Here is a 17,798-nt window from a genome sequence, read left to right on the forward strand (position 1 = left end):
AACGTGTCAAGTTTGAAGGCAGGACATTCTACCTACCAAGTTTCCCCTTTGGTCTAACAAAAAAAGAAAGAAAAACACTCTCATTCTTGCATCTCAATGCAGCATCCTCCCACCCATCCCAAGATCATCATAATCTTCACCAAAATCATGTTTCAGCTCGTGATTCTAATATTGTTGGCTTGATTGATGTAAAATCAGCATAAAAGAAGACAGAGACAGACAGCCTTTGGAGCCAGTGATCCCAACGAAAGAAGAATCTTTACACCAAAAGATTTGGCATCACATTTACAAGGTTTAGTTTGGGAACTCCAAACTGGTTTTGAATTATATTAAGACCAAATCATCATAATCACATCGGTTGGGTCCTACACTAGATGTCTGCTCAATTGGGACCTACTTGATGATGACAAATCACCCATCAAGCTTATACTTTTCTTTATCGAACAACCAGAATCTTTCTTTGTCAAGCCACAAAATCTTTTGCTCAATGCCAATTAAGACCAGAAATAAGACTTTCCTTAGTGCTTTTCCACCTTATCCAAACTATAGACTTGAAAAATTAACCCTTTACCCCCACCAAACCATGCCAAAGAGGCTGCCTAGATGTGCAAAGAGCACTAGAACACAATAAAATTTAAGACTACAAAAGGCATATACAGATACTCCTGATCAAAGGGGAAATTTGGACTGTTTGTATGGCATTTAACAATAATTTAATCTTGTTTGATACTTGCCAGCAAAAATAAGTAAATGCTTGTGAACTGGCTCAGACATTTCATGAATTTAGAGCGCTAACATTAATTTTCATGCGGTATTATTGGTTACCACTGGGGAAGTATAATACACACCAAAACCTAAACTCGGGTAACATACCAATTCTGACGACACTGTTGTCAAAGGTACTTGCTAGTCATCAATGTTTTTCATGTATTCCTTTGAAAGTTTAGTCTCCATTATCAGCTTTTGTTCTCTGATTAGAGAATTCCCTGATTCAAGTAAAGCTTCCACCGTTTGCTGTTCAATCAAATACAGGTGAGTTCCAACGTGATGCAACAAGAAGAAAGGTGATAGCTTAAGAAATCTCAGCTAGCTAACAATTAGAAATTAAAACAAAAGCACCGCCATAGTCTTCAATAACAGCCTCAATTATATATTCAGAACACATTAGAGCAGGTAGAACAAGCCCAGAAACTATTCTCCATAACTATACTGCTGTCCCATGTACATTTTTCTTAATGTTCATAATTTTTTTTTTTACCGATGATCTCTATTACTACCGTCAACTTCTAGGTCCTGTACATTTCCTACTGTAGAATCTCATCATCATTTGTATTCACCCAACTGCATGAAATGACTGTGTTCTTTATATGACTCAAATTATAGTGTGAATTCAGCCTTTTTCTACCTTAATATGTATATAACTCGTGAAACTATCAAAATTTGGAGGCTTGTCAGTTCAACGTAAATGTCTTCATCAAGAGTTACCGTCAATTACGTAATGTTTTCTACCTTAATATGCCCCAAGAATTCCTTTTGGTTTAAAATCTGGCGAGATATCTTTGGAAACTCGCGACTGCTTATTTGTTAATGCTTTCTGTGTTTTTTGTTTCTCCTTTCTCTTTTATCTGTTTTTGGAAAAAAACTAGACTTTATAAACACAGTTGGAGACCGGAACAGGACTTTGCCTTTAAGCACACAGATGAGTGTTTCCTGTCAGCCCAATCCTCCAGTTTCCTGATTGGTCGTTAGAGTTCAATGCCAATACTGATGCAACACTCTATGCCATTGGATGTATGTTGGAGTTAATGTAGTTCGTATCTTTCGCTTTCATTTTGATTCAGTTATTTCAAATAATAAGTAGTCCGTGGATTGAACCTACAACTTTGTTTTGACCTTCATAAACAATCAAGGATCCACAAGTTTGAGCTTTCATAGAATGCCAAGGAATGAAAAGAAATGCTGATTTCAAAGAAGATAGTAGTTTGCAATCAAAGTTTACCTTTGGGGGAACAAACTCAGGAACATTTTCATCCTTTCTTCGCTTGAGAAGTGTATTTCCAAGATTTTCCACTCCTCCAATATCATCAATCCACTATTGAGGAACAAGTTGAACAAATGTTCATTTATAAGTTAAGGCTAAGCCTCAAAAAGACACGGGGGCCTTGCAAGTAACTTATGATTCCAAGTGATAACAACAAACCAACAAAATAGAAGTAATATGTAAATAATGCAGAACATTCATTGACTCTTAGCTTAAGAATACATTAATCATGCGGGAACAATCATTGACCATTAGCTTAAGAAAAGACATGCAGATAAGAAAAACCAAGTATGACCCTGGGAGTTATTTTAATTTATTTGTAATAAGTGTATGAAATACATAGGCATGATGTGTAATAAGTGTACATCTTGAGAAACCAGTCAACCTGATTGCATGTTCAGCTATCAGGTCAATCAGTTGGACCTTAACACCCTAACACATGCATTGAACAATGCATACATAAGTTCACTGTGTTAAATAATAAAAGAATAAAAGATAAAAAAACAAGAGTCTAATTTCAACTATTAGGTCCAACAGTTGCACCAAGAAATATTAACAATGAAATCAACTATGTAAATAGTACAATAGTATATTTTAATTTTCATGTGTCCTCTTGCAGTATGTATTTGATTTTCCATTCCTCATATTATAGGATTATATACATATTCAATGTGATTATCAAATGGAATGAATGTTATGCAAACAAAAAATATATATGAATGGAGCTGTCAATGCGAAAACTAAAGCTAAGGGAGTATTGGAGCATGGTGGATTGAGTCAATGTCAAAACCATATGTCCATAAATCTGTTAAAATTAAACAATTTCTGCTACACTAGTTTGGCAAATAAATGATCACAAGTATAATATTTGATGTCATTGAGCAAAAACAAAATGAATATGCTCCTCTGTGAATCGTAATTTTCTTCATGGGTCTGGGTCTCTAATACCTACTCTTTTGCACATTTAGTTGTTGCAAATAATGTCTAAATCATAAAACAGTAAATCATAAAAAATGTTGCATAACTCAAACTGTGGAGAAAATGTCCAATAAGTCTTGAATGTAGCATGATGAACAGATGAAGGAATAGGTAAAAACGCCGTGAAAAAATCCATGAAAAGAAGTACTCCAAATATGAAAGAATACTCAATATAATAAACAACAATGTTGTATACCTTTGAGATTGACCTGTCATATGTACGGGACCTAAGAGCTCCATAAAAATCCAGGGCTGCCCAATTATTAGAAGAAACATAAAGTTATCCCATCTTTTTTATACCCCTAATAAGAACTTCGGCCAAATAAACATTTTAGTGAACAAAATGACAACAAAAAGCACTCTTGACGTTGTTGAAAGTAAACTTTTCATGTTCAGCCACACATCTGAGGCACATTTGAGGTGCAGGCAAACTGTTTTCATAAAATGACTAGTGATGCACAAAATGAAGATTTTGTAATTGTGGAGACATGTAGAAGTGAACATACCTTGGTTAGGAAATGTGTTCACTATGCTTTCGACCTCATTCCTTGATATGCCATCTTTCTCATACATCCTGTTGACAATATTTAAGATGTCTTCGTGGGTTGGTTGCCTGTTCCATTAAAAAACAATATATTGGCAGAACACCTAAAAAAATATTTAAGATGCTATATAAGGAGGCGGCCTAATTTTGCCAAATCATCCTAGCATTCTCATTGATCCAAATCTCTTTCTAGTAATACAAGAGCCTTCTATTCACTCAAACTTTCAAAGCTCATCTTGTCTAGTGCGCATATCTCTGGAGTTTGACGGTAGACTTAGTATTCCCTATTGGTCACTAAAATGATAACAAGAGCTAAGCATCACCACTATAGACTTGGATGGGCCAAGGTTGTGACAGAGGCAGATTTCTATGTCAAAAGAGAGATACAAAGAAACTAAGCAGCCTCAAGACAGCCAATTTCTAAAGAAAAAAGGCTTTCGTAAATTTAATGAGCAATTTCCACGTTAGCACCTGCAAATAATTGTTCAAGAAATGGCTGTAAAACGAGAAGACATTAGGTCACGCCAATTAAAGTACCCAAGGGGTTCCTTTTGAAGTTACCTTCCTAACATGCCAATGCAATTTGATACTATGCAAGATTGTACAATTAGAAAACATACCAGTAAAACTTCTCCATCCTTCCATCACGAATTAGGGGAGCATAGAGTGTAGAAAAATCATTCCCAGTAAAAATTACAGGAATTCTGTTTGTAACATCTGATTCCCTCCAGTCTTGACCAATACTAACTCTTGTAGGGTTATCAGACAAATTCATCAAAGTGCCAACAACAATTTGATTGTTGACTGTCATTTGAGTATTTCCTGGATGAATACATATCACTGTGTTAGAGAAATCATAAGGAAAAAATAATTGTAATGTCATTCCAAGAATTTGAAGATGAAGACCAGTATAAAACGTTATTAATGCAAATAAAAAATGGCAAGTTCAAGTAAAACTGTAGCTCACCAAATCTACCAAGGCCAGCATCAATATCATTGATCATCAAACAGCTCATTTTCCCCTGCATTAATCAAGGAAACCAAACTAAACATGTTTAAGTGGGGGTATAAACAAAGTATTAAATAAAATTTTCTTAAATCTGGTCAAGTTAGATTCAGTAAGAACTGCAAAACAAATTGCAGAAACAAATGTTAAGATGGAATACACACAGATCAACTCATCATTACCAGATTGAATCATGACTACAAATATTCGATAGTTGATGGAAGATGAGTATGGTAGTCCTGAACAGTATATGCCAAACTAGCTTCGTTTGGGAGACAGTTAGTAGTGAGATGGAATGGAAAAGACTGCAGGGAGAGGAGTGGAATAAAAATATTTTCTCCTTGCTTGGGAGTAAAGGATGTAAAATATTGTAATGTAAAATTCTGTCTCCTTGTTTAGGATACCTATGGAAATGGATGGAATGCAAATATATAAAGCAACAAATGACAATTAATGCCCTCTTAATGGAAAGACTGTGTTTTGTTAAGGGAAGATTGGACTCTTATAAAATTATTAAGGTTAATGCTATCAACACACAAAAATAAAGTTTTCCATTCATTTCCATTACATTTATTCCTCCCCCAACCCCCAAACCACCACCACAAAAATTCCGGGGAGAAAAAACTAGGGTTTGGAGGAGAATGGATGGAAGGTGTTTCCATTCATTCCCATTCCATTATACTATTATTCTTTCTCTCAAGAGAACCCTCTTCTACCCTTTTCCATCCCATCTCCCTCTCCCAAACACAAGAAAACCATTCTCATCTAGTATGTGCAACATTCTTGACCATCATCAACGAACAATTGACACTGAAATTCCCAGGCTTTGCTCTGAAGCCACTGCTGAAGAGATTCTTGTTCTGGGTGATCAATGCAATTTGTGCTCAAATTATCATAATATTCATTCTAGAAGATTTCTAACCTTTCCATATCTTCCTGAAGGAACTACGTTAGACAGTTATCATCAGTTAAAAATCTTAATAAAAGAAACACACCAAAGACTACCAGCATCACAGAAATCTTAGTCCATAGTTATCTCCTGATTAGCAAGTGTAGAATTAGTTTCCACAAATGTTGGGGCCTAATGTTTCATAATGGAAATTATTGCATAACTTGCTGCACTGTCTTTCCAGAATATACCCAGCTTCAAACCAAGAGATGTTAACTAGACACAATATCTTTCCAAGGAAATTATGGATCACCTGAGGTCCTCTTTTCTCTAAACATAGAAAACATACAAGTCCCACTAGCCATGGTCTTACTCCTTCTACTTCCCTCTAGTCATTAAGCATACCATCAATCTTGTGTTAATGAAACTTAACTCATAGATCATTCAACCCAATGCATCTTTTCACAAAAATTAAATAAATAAAAAAAGCAACACACTTCTCTTGATATTCAGTCAAGTAAAAGGAAAAACAAATATGTTATGATGAATCAAATAAACAACAATCCAAAATTTCCAACTCATGACATACATATATGAGTAATGAAAGTAGTAGAGCTTCTAACTTGGTTCTGAACCACTTCCGAAGCAGTTCTGTACCGCTCACGTATCAATTTTCCTGGTTCTCCTGTTAAGTGAAAAATTATTGCAAGTTTTGAGTCTTCAAGAAAAAGAAGTGAATCAACTATCTTACAAAAAGAGGGAAAAGTATACGAGATTAGTGGGTAGTAGGATTTCATTGCAGGACTTTTCCCGACAATATTTGTATGAGTTATCAACTCAAACCCAAAAGGCCTCAACAGCAAAACAGTTTGGAGGTTTTACTGAATAATTAGTGCCATCATAGAAGACTTCCATTTCAAATATGAAAAACAGTATAAAAAGAGGTAAATTAATAAATAGGAGAGTTCCATTTCATATAGCAGAGTTCCATGTCAAATATTAAAAAAGTAAATTAAATAGGAAACATAACAAGACAATATCAAGTTCCAGAAGAAAAGGCATTTTCTATGAACTGTTTACCAGCTCTTTCTGATTCCAATTCCCCAGCAGACATTATAACTGGTTCAATTCCCATGGCCCGGAAAATAAGTTCAGTCTGAAAGGATTTCCCTTGTCCTTTTCCTCCCCAAATACCTGTTAGACATAGGACACTTTGAATAGATTTTGAAGAATTCCATAGAACAAAAATGTGATGACATAATCAAAATGGTCATTATTTAATGGACATCGCCTGCCCCCTAATTTCATATTAACACATGAGAAGAATGGGTACGGATGTAGAATGTCTCTTACAGTGAATACTGAAATGTACACAAAGAGCATCCTAATTCTTTACACATGAAGGCAGAAAAAGAGTAAGAAAAAGACAAAAAAGAAAAGAAAAATTAAAGCAAAAAAACTAACCCTCATGCTAATGAAAGTTGTTATTCTTTTTCATGTGCAATATAATGTCTTTAAATATGCAGGATGAGGTGATGAACCTATTTCAGATTTGGGATTTTGAGAAAATTTAACCAATGAACTTGACTTGATGCAAAGGTCCCAACCATGGTGAAATGCACATCTTGTCTCATCTGAATGTAACTACTGTCATGATATATCAAAAAACTTGAAACATTCTTACCATTATTTATTCAATGATAAAGTCCATGATGATTGAGTTGCAACGATAATCAAATATTTCACAAGATAAATATAAACATTCCACATCAAGAAATAATGTGTAGGCATGATGAGAATGAAAAAAACATAAGACTTGCAGGTAAAAACCCTCTCCTCAGATAAGTAACCAAAGAGAGCTGGGAGATAAAAAGAGAGGTGGTAAGAAAACATTACTGCCAACATCACGTGCTCATGTCATCTTCAATACAAACATAATAATCATGCTTTCTTACCTAGAATTAAAGGAACTTTGGTATTGAGAAGATGTGCAATGTAGTTCTTCACAATGTGGCAAACTGCATTCAGAGTAAATTATGTGCAGAGCTGAGGAATAATAATTTTGATATCAAGAAGATGAGAAATTAAATTCTTGATGCACCAAATAAATATAATAAACAGGAATTCTAGGTGAAGATTTGAGTACTGGCACAGAGTAATATTTAGTTTATCCTACCATTTTAAGAAAACAAATAATAGGAAATCCGCATTACAAGAACTAGTAACCTTCATTGGAACAAGATTATATGTATCAGATAATCCATGCATATATTCCCTAAGATAGTTTCATACAGAAACTAAAGGCATGGGCTTCTTTGGCATTATAAAATGTCATTGAACGTTATTAGCACCAGCTAGTCAATATTGTAATTAAATTGACAACTGCAACTGCATCTCTATGGAAAACAAACACTAGTTGCAGTGACAGATCACGCAGAGCTGAGATCCTAACAGAGATTATTTTGGTGATCTATTTATATTTGTATCAGACTGTTTCCATCCATAAGTGACCAATACACTAAGCAGGAGCAGAAGCATGCAGAGCATTGTTATTTGTATTATCTGCATACATTTGCTCTAATAATTATAATATACTATGCACAAATTTTTTTATACAGAAGCCAAATTTGATATTGAGTTCACCAATTATAAATATACATTAATATTAAGAAGAACAATATTGTGACATTTCAATTATCAGTCTATTTCATGAATGTCGTTAGAAAGATTAAAAAACCTATCAATTTATGGATACCCTTTGGAGGGCCAAATACAACATTAACCAAATAAATGGGCTAAAGCAGCTTGAGATGGCCTTGAACCTTTTTTTTTTCCTTTTTTTTTTCGTGTTTTAATGAAGTAATGTCCTTGAATTCCATAGGGGTAGTTCTGTTCCCTCTGAAAACTACACCTTAAAGGATCCTCACATGTAATAATGCTTCAGTATCCTAAAGGAAGTGAATATTATATGTTCACAAACTTCTATATTAGCATAAATGCATAGAATTACAACAAATGCTTTGTTAAGAATAAGAACTAATACAAAAAAGATAATTCTCTTCCAAAGTGGTTGACCACTTATAGAAAGTTGTAAGCAAATAATAAGGCAATGTGATTGCCACTATATGATTGTACAACACTATTAATTTGATTTCCCGCAAGTGTTAACATTATGGATTAAAGCAGTTCGCAATTGCATTGAACTTAATATGCGCGAAAATCCTTTTCCCCCCATGCTACCATAGTTCTGATAAAAATCCGTCTATGAATCAATTTTAGGACCAAATCCCATATAATATGCTACAAATAACTACAGATTAAAGAAACTCTCACAGGCAGAACTTGCTTCTCGATATATTAAGGGAACTATGGAAACGAAAATGGGCACGTGTTCCACAAAACTTTTAGATAAGCATGAAAACGCAGCAGCTAAGAATTGATACATACGATAATCCTCGGGAAACATATACAAAGTAGTTAATGGCTTATAGAAAGCTATGAGTAAATATGAGGTGACCATGATTTCTGGGATCATGATTGTATGGAACTAAAAACTTTTTCCCTGTGGAAAATGATAAACGAGAAATAAACTTTTCAGCACTCGTCTGTGTGAATAGGTTCTTACAAGTTACAAAATATGTGCATCCTCGAAATAAGATTAGTATAATATCCCTGTGCAATTACTAGGAAATTTTAGCAGCTAGTCATTTTGGCTATATTATATTTGCCGAGAATTTCTCATTCCATGTTCAGGTAATGAAGGTACTAGAAGGGACCTAAGAAGTGCTCCTATCTATTTTTAGAAGGAACCTAAGAAGTGGGTTCTATCTATTTTCAGAATAGCCTCATGCCCCAAATAACTATCACAAAGTTAGTGTGAGGGAAAAAGTGGCAAAAAACTTTAGAACACCAAGTAGCTGATATCACTACGTCCTGCTTCTCAAATCATTCATCATCATAGTTCTGCTTCTGCACCTTATCATCACCATCATCAGTGACTTAGATAAGTGGATGTCAATTGACTTCTAAAAATGATATTAACAATACAAATTAATGCAAAATAACACTGGCAAAACTTTATGCTAGATGCCACACAACCTTTTAATGAAATGAAATTTTAACACCATTTTTATATGAAAAAATTTCAAGTTCCATCACAAAGTTGATATTATAAAATCAACCTATATAATATACAACAACAACACATCCTTTTTCTCAAATAAGAAGGTAAAAGGAAATCATGGCAAGTGAGATTAATGTGACCCTTGCTCCAATTATACGCAACGTTGAAAATACACATCAGAAAAGGTAATGGCTATGTTACTGTTCTGAATGAAAATGCCTTCTCCATCAACTTAATTCATCAGTGTTTCTTTTCCTTTCAATAGATTGAACTTACCAACTTTGTCCTGCAGAATGAAAAATCGAAACAGAAGCAACGATACGAGTTACAATCTTCTAGAAAAATCCAACAGGAATAGGGAACATTAATAGTGTATATATATTGAATGGAAAAGAAAATCATACCATGGTAAAAAAAAAGCAAGATAATGCTCAAACTCTTGTAACAGAATCAAAAAGTTATTGGACTAAACCTTGATGTACACAGTTCAGTATTGTCATATAACTTAAAGCCTAAAGTATCAATGATGACCAGATCAGCTACCATTCTCTAAGGAAAAGGTGCCATTTAACTTCTAGGGGGAAAAAATAAAGAAAAGAAAAGAAAGATTAAGTAGATATATTGGTGTTTGTAATACAAGTTTGAAAGACCTCCTCTTAAACAGAAAGACGAGTATGATGCCAGAAACCATTTCAAATTGAGAAACTGAGAGGTCAAGACAATAGACCTGTTCTATTTCTTAACAGGCACCACAGTGCTCTACTGAATTGACCACAAGATTATCAGCCGTCAGACGATGACAATTGACGTTTTTATGGTACGAGTATAATTTGATTCAAGCAGTGGAGGAATCTAAATTGCGTACACAAGGGGAGCACATATAACTCTCAATGCCTCCTCTAAGAAAGTGTACCTCCAAGTTCTTAGAAAAATAAGATAATTAAGAAACCACTTAGTTACAAATTCAAAAATCCCAAAAAGAATGTACTTATTGTCTTAACAGCAATGTCAGAAACTACTTATGCAATATCTGAATACTTCATTCATTTAGTATTCTGCTTCTCATACATTCTTGGTGGGAGACTTCTTTTGTATGCCATACTAACACACTTTGGAATGGAGCTCAGAGTCCACTCCTGGAGGCAGAATTGAAATATGAATTTTTTTGTAAGTTCCTTCTCAAGATTTAACCGTCCTTGATAAGTAGACTAGTCCTCAGGAGAGTGTACGTCAACATGTTTCTGACAAACAGCAATTATCAATGGAGATTAGGGCCTGATGTCCCATAGCCATACATCAGCTGTTAGATTCTAAGTCACTAATGGACCGTGAAGTTGAAATTTCCGCACTAACTCAAGTCTGTAGGGGACAACTAGAATCCAAATGAAATTTTGACAGCTTGAAGTTCGGTTTTCTCCACCGCAGTGCTAATAATAATGTTCAATGGACTTCACGACCTCTGATGACTGATATTAAGTCCCTGCTCCAAGAATTCTACAACTGAAAGTTGATTTTCTCCAGTAAAATGCTAATAACGCGGCGCTGTGGCAGGATGGGCTTTCGGGAATAGTTAGTTAATTCGAGAGAATTGAATCCTTTAAAAGTCCACCCATTCCTACAGGAGTTGGCTTGTCTGGCCATTGAACCAGTTCTAATTTATTTGTAGTTGGTCCTTGCAAATTGTAATTAATTCAAGGGGAAAATTAAACAAGTAGACAATTAATCATGATGCTGTCATAACCCAGGAGCGTACCATGAAAGCAGGAGCAATGTAATAATCGCCTTGAAGGTACTCAAACGACCTGGTCACCTTCTGACGGTAATCGAACACAATATCCGCTGCATTACACATTGAAATACAAGATCAACGAAACCAGACTCTCTCTCTCTTTTCCGACATGTCATCAGAATTTCGAAGAAAAACACTCACAGTCCCTTCCGAGGAAGTTGCCGGCGAAGAGGTCATCAATGACGCCGGCCCTAGCACCGACGGCAATGTTCATGTTATCGGCCTCTTTGCCCAGCCTATACAGATAGTCATTCCCCTCGGAGTCCTTGGCCTCCCAAGACGACTGGTCCGAGAGCGTCTTCTTCTCTCGTCTGTTGGATTCTTTCGCGTCGCCATTTTCGTTAGAACTCGAGATAGAACGAACAAAGAAGCAAGAAGAATTGGAAGAGGATTTCTTGGGGAAAAGGGAAGAGCATCCGGTGAGATTTGGGGATTTGAAAATCGAAGGGGAGTTGCAGAAGAAAAAGAGAGCCATTTGATTGTGTAAAATTGGATTATTCATTATCCTATCCATCAATCGTTATATATGTGTGTGTGTGTGTGTGTGTGTGTGTATACATACATACATATATATATATGCTTGCTGTTAACGTTATCGTTTACTGGAGGCTGGGCCATTTGGCGCCACATACATGAAGAGAAGAGAAGAGCTTCACTATGCCTTACTTTTGTTTTTTTCTTTCTCTAGAAATTAGGAATTAGGAATGGAGGGTTTAAAGGAGATGGAGATCCGCTCCCTCCCCGCTCTCTCTCATTTTCATTTTCCATTCCCATCGAATAGTGAATACCTTACTCCCCCAATGCCCAATGGGTACTTGAATTGAATTTCATACTGAAAGCAAATAAATAATTTTTTTTTTCACTGTAATTAATAATCCAACAATGCGACCAAATTTACATGAATACACAGCGAACTAAATGCAGCAGGCAAGATTTCTGAAATTCTTTTTGGTGAACCAAATTGAACAACTCCTACGAACTAATTCAAATCTCAAACCAGTAATTGAGAAAAAAAAAAAAAAAATCACAAACTAAACAAGGAAAGAACTTCCATCCCAATCACTTTACAGCCCAGTAACGTCCACATAACAAATTACAATTCCACATCCAGCACGAACACAAGTACGAAACGCTTCCACACACACATATACATACTCAGAGAGAGAGAGAGAGAGAGAGAGAGAGAGAGAGAGAGTGTGTTCATTCTGTCTGTGCTCTTGCCTGAAAGAGATGAGATGGAGAACAAAAGAAAACAAGTTAAAAGCACCAGCAAGGACATCTTAGACCAGAATATTGCGATTATGGCCTCTGGCATTCAGCCCCATGAATCTGGCTCCAAGTTGCTCCACATGCATAGCAGAACTGAAATCTACACCTGCAAGCCCACCCCATCCCATGTATTCATTAGCAACACTAATTTTCTTTCCATAATTCCCGCAGAAAGCAGACAGAAGAATATAGAAGAAGAAATCGCCGGAACACTACATACCCGATACCCGCCGCCCCCCCAACTATTCATATGGTGGTAAGAGAATCTAGTCATCCTCTCTGCCTCTTAAAAGGATCTACAAGTTTTGGTGTGCCTAGTTTGTGATTTATTGCACTTATTCAATATTTGATTATAATAATCATATTATTATAATGAAATTTTTCAAAATATATTTGTCTCGAAACTATTTTCAAACATAATAAATACTTTTATCATTGCTCGAGTAACAATCTGAGTGTGTATATAAACTATAACCGCATTCGAATTTACTCGAAAGTGCATCAAGAAAGAAAGTAACATAGTTTTGAGGATTAGTCAGGCCAAAACTCAAACACCCTAAGTGAATAAAAAAATAAATAAATAATGATCTAAGTAAGTCCACATTTGTCCAAACATAATATATAGTGCTTATTCATGTGCGTGCGTAATTTCTATATTATTACACAGGTTCCTTAATGCACACATAAAAAGTATTAATTGTATATTCTCATTCACAAAAACATATTTCATAGTTTACATGCATGACTAAAAGATAATGGTGAAGGCATAAAAATACCTTTATAATTTATCAAAAATCCCACGTGACACCTTGAATTTTCCAAACATTAGACACTTTTACTTCAAAAGTGAAATCATTAAACACCTTTTTATTTAGTTAGTAAGCTATGTAAGAGGACGTGCTAGTGAACGCGTTTAGCAAAGGGCGCTGGTGGACTGGGCCAATAGGAGTCATGTGGCAGAAAGCTCATGCGTCTACTTCTTTCTTCCTCTGCTCCTCTCTCTCTCTCTGTTGTGTTTTCAATCGGAGACATAGGAGATGCAACCAGAGGAGATGCAAGAGATGTTGGAGAAAGAGAGGAGACGTCGAATGACGAGGTGATGGGGAGGTACCCTCAACCTCAACGCCGGAAGCTATAAAAACATGGCACCGCCTCGCCCTCAATGCCAGAGGACAAGCACGTTTAGCAAGAACTATTAAACACCTTCTGTTGATCCATCAGTGGCTCCCCGTCGAACGCCCTCACCATGCACCTAGGCAGCTGTCCGATCTTCCCATCGTTGTTTACAGTCATTGGATTGCAGAACTCGTGATTGCGGTCCGCATCGCTAGGCAATGCAAACGACCATAAGAGATCGTTGGCCGCCAATGACATGATCTTGTCGTCAATGAATTTGACCTCCGATTTTGTCTGGCGAACCCAGCCGAAGAAAGGTTGGTTCATTGTCAGCCCTTGGATCTTTACTGGAGAGAGATCGAGATCGAGTGTAAGGCTGCATTGTAGGCGATAAGGAGGCAATGCTCAGGGGGCAAGGCGATAATCAATGGAAAGAATGAGGGCAGGGGGTTTTGGCGACGATGGAGGAGCAAAAGTCGTGGAAAAGCTAGGATGAGGCACTAAAGAGAACGAAGCCGCCGCCGTGGAAGTAGAGGATAAGCGGGAGATTGGAGGATTAAGGGAGGAGGAAGAGGCAGAGGAGAGGAAAGTAGCGGTGAAAAAGTTGAGAGATGTGTGTGTATTGTACACGTGAAACATTTGCGTGTTCATTTCACGATTTCATGTTAAATTTGATAATTACTTGGGATGAGCGTTTTGTGCAACTCTCGTTGTTCGTACCCTTAATTACAGTAGAAAAGATAAATTATAAATATAAAATTTTATCTCACAGTACAGGATATATGAGAATCAAACTTATGATCTATTAATATAAACCCAACAAATTTGAGTATTCCTTGAGTAGTAAAGATGTCTAATAGGATTTTTTTAAATTTGAGGTGACACATGACGTTTTTGATGAAGTACTGGGGCATTTTGATGCCCCCACCCACAAGATAATGAATAATTCTCATTGACACGAAGGGATAAATATGGCTTTCAACTTTTCTCTTATAGCCATTTGATTCCCTTAACTTTAAAGTAGACTTATCATGTCTAAACTTTCAATTTTGGTACAATCACACACTCAGTTGGGTGAGCATAAGATACAAGTGCTTGGTCGGCAGCTAGGGAGGCGAGAGGTGGGTCGCCGTTGAGGGAGGGGAGAGGCGGGTTGCCAGTTAGGAAGGCCAACGGTCGGTGGGTCGGTCGGCCAAGGCAGAGAGGCAATGGGTTACATACATGTCGAAATCCATGTCAGTGATTTATGAAACATTACACCAAGAATTTATGCACTTGCAGACCCAAAATATGGGGTTAGGGTTTTGATCCACAGGATAACAAAAAATACCGGTGAAAGAAGACTGACCTGCAAGTCATGTGGAGGCAACCCTCTGTTTTCTCCACATAGTATTTACATTGAGGGCATCTCTTCCAGCCCTTACTCTTCGCCAATTCTCTCATCATCAAATCTTCTCTCCCCCTTTCATCTTGGTTCAATCCCTGAAACTCCTCGCACGCGATCTCTCCGTGCCACGGCACGGCGCACTGGGCGCAGAACAATCTATGGCAAATCGGACACTCCGATTGCCTCACCACTCCGTCTCCGTCATTCAGCAGCAACGCCGAACAGTCCTTGAACGGACAGTAGAACTTCTTGGCAGCCGGAATCACCGATTCGCACAGCAACTCGTCCCACCGGGCCACCACTTGGGCGGAAATCCTCAACCGGCAGGTTTCGAGTTCCAGCAGGGTGCCGCAGTCAACGGCGGGGCATCGAACCGCCGTTGCATTCTCTCTGATTTTAGCGGCGACGTGCCGGCTGATGCAGTTGGAGCAGAAGGAGTGGGCGCAACTGTCGATTCGGAACATCTCCTGGGGTTCTTTCTTCTCGGCGCAAATCTCGCAGAAGCAGTTGGACGATTCCTTCGTTTTTTTGCTAGTAGAGATTGATTCCTGCGCTGTTTTTCTTTTTCTGTGACTGTGAGTCGCCATATTTCAGGAACCTCCTCTTCTTCTGCTTCTTCTTCCTCACTTACAATCTTTCTTTACCTCTCTCACTCACAAAGCAATGAATCTCTATAAGATATGTTTTATATTGCGTACAAATATTTTTCTCTTTTTTTTTTTCTTAGGCAAAGGATTTAGCAAGAAAAATAAGAAAATTAGGAAGGTGTTTGGCTTTCTAATTTATAAACTACTCATTTAGTTTATAAGTTACTTAACTTTTTTTTATTATGCATTTATTAAAATTTTAAATTTTAAATATTATTAAACTTATAAACTATTTTAAAAATATTTTCAAAAAGTTACTCTCCAATTTTTTTCAAATAGACTCTTAATAGTTTATTTTGTTAATCAAGTAAAAAATAGCCTTAAGAGGACTTCTTAAATTTTAATTTACTCATCTCTTTTATCTCATTACCTTTGCTGTCATTGCCTCTTTCCAACTCTTTCTCGTTGTCATCGCTCTTCTCCAGCTTCTGTCATTGTCTCCAACTCCTCTATCAGTATTGGTATCACCTCTAAACCTATCTATATCCCTATTGACCGTCGCCTCTAACCTTTATCGTCGTCTTCTCTATGTTTGTTGTCATTGTTTGTTGCTTGCTCCTTCATCGTCATCACTTCTTTTTTTATTGATTGCATTTTTGTATGTGTATATATATATAATATATGTATTGTATTAATATATTTTTTAATAATTATATATAATTTATTAACGTGTAATTATAATAATTTTATTCGTTAAATATTAATTTATAATTTTGTATTAAAAATTAATATTTTTATGAGTATTATTTGTATTATTCAGTAACATATTTATTTTTATCTTTTTGATAAATTTTGATAATTTATCATTTTTTTAAATCAAATATATAATTATTTAACTCACACTTTAAAATATATTTATTAAATATATTATCAATTTAAAAGTTATTTTATTTTTAAATTTTAAATAATTTAAAAATAAAAAAGCTTATAAGCCATTAAACAAAAACGGTGCGCCGAACCCCCTTGGAAGCACTTCCCCCATTGGTCGGTCACATTTTTTAAAATATTATGTCGACGTTCAATTTCAGTTGATCGTGATTTGTTTTGAGCCATGATGAGTGAATTTGAAAATGTTAAGAAGAAGGAAACAAATATCCCAGATGTAAGTGAATATAAGTAATTTTCACGTGGTTCGGTCAAAACGATGTCTACTCCACTACTGCATTCTGATTATTCTTTTAAAATAGTGATATTTGATTATTCTCCTCTTTTTTCTTATGATATTTCTGACTCCTATTTATAATGAGGAGCTTTTACAATTGGGATAAGATATAAAAATATAAAAATGATATAATGGGAGACAAACAGTCTTTATCATCTGCATAAAATCGAAAGTGGGATCCTCATTACGAGGGATATGGGCCATGTTTCTGGTTGTTCGGTAACTTTGTCATCTATGCAAACTGAAGGTTTCAGGCTAGCGAGCTGGAAGACCCAACTAACTATGGGCTTTACTCGGAGCTTGCTGAGTCGATTGTTGGGGGCTTGTTAGGAGTTTCGCCACGAGCTCGCAAGGAGCTCGTTTTATGAGATTCGAATTTTGAGAATGTATGAGTTTGCTCTGATGAGTTCTCTTAGATCTCCTAGACTTTTAAGCGTTTGGGCCGACCCATAAGAAACGATGCGAAAAATACACATAATATATTATAATAATAATTTAATAATATTATATTAATATATCCTTTAATTCATTATTAAAAATAAATTACATCTTAAATTTATCAAAAATTAGCAACTGTCGTGAGTTCAGTTATTCAAGTATCCAGCCCGCTCGAAATAAATTTCTAAAAATTGAATATTATATTTAATATTTTTGTATGTGTTATAATATATTTGATATTCGATAACTTATTTTGTTATACAAAAAATATAAATAAAAATGGTATAGTTCTCTGTTGCACATAATGTTATGGCTAATAAATAATTCCCACAAATGAAAGGGATATAAATGAAAAATTATTTGCGTTATCAGTGAAGGGAAATTTTCTTTTCATTATTTTAAAAAAAAA

The 17,798-nt window shown here is 35.9% G+C and overlaps 2 protein-coding genes across 3 annotated transcripts; both read right to left on the minus strand.

Moving 5' to 3' along the window:
* Positions 1-649: 649 nt before the first annotated feature.
* On the minus strand, positions 650-12,070 carry LOC127794201 (ribulose bisphosphate carboxylase/oxygenase activase, chloroplastic). 2 transcript variants are annotated; one of them, XM_052325140.1, is made up of 12 exons: positions 11,512-12,070; positions 11,335-11,420; positions 9,858-9,867; positions 7,414-7,476; positions 6,539-6,652; positions 6,082-6,143; positions 4,531-4,585; positions 4,184-4,385; positions 3,526-3,593; positions 3,216-3,271; positions 2,000-2,092; positions 650-1,014 (listed from the first exon to the last, which is right to left on the minus strand). In XM_052325140.1, exons 1-12 carry the CDS (start codon positions 11,882-11,884, stop codon positions 907-909), a joined length of 1,290 nt encoding a protein of 429 aa, XP_052181100.1. In that variant the 5' UTR covers positions 11,885-12,070; the 3' UTR covers positions 650-906. The 2 variants fall into 2 exon arrangements, with proteins under 2 accessions (XP_052181100.1, XP_052181099.1); XM_052325139.1 differs by having other exon boundaries at positions 3,526-3,632; positions 11,512-11,923.
* Positions 12,071-12,225: 155 nt separating this feature from the next.
* On the minus strand, positions 12,226-15,811 carry LOC127794206 (E3 ubiquitin-protein ligase RSL1-like). Its single transcript, XM_052325144.1, has 2 exons — positions 15,104-15,811; positions 12,226-12,745 (listed from the first exon to the last, which is right to left on the minus strand). The coding sequence occupies exons 1-2, from the start codon at positions 15,727-15,729 to the stop codon at positions 12,670-12,672; spliced, it is 702 nt and encodes a 233-aa protein (XP_052181104.1). The 5' UTR covers positions 15,730-15,811; the 3' UTR covers positions 12,226-12,669.
* Positions 15,812-17,798: the final 1,987 nt, after the last annotated feature.

Source organism: Diospyros lotus, chromosome 2 (assembly GCF_014633365.1).
Source record: "Diospyros lotus cultivar Yz01 chromosome 2, ASM1463336v1, whole genome shotgun sequence".
NCBI lineage: Eukaryota > Viridiplantae > Streptophyta > Magnoliopsida > Ericales > Ebenaceae > Diospyros > Diospyros lotus.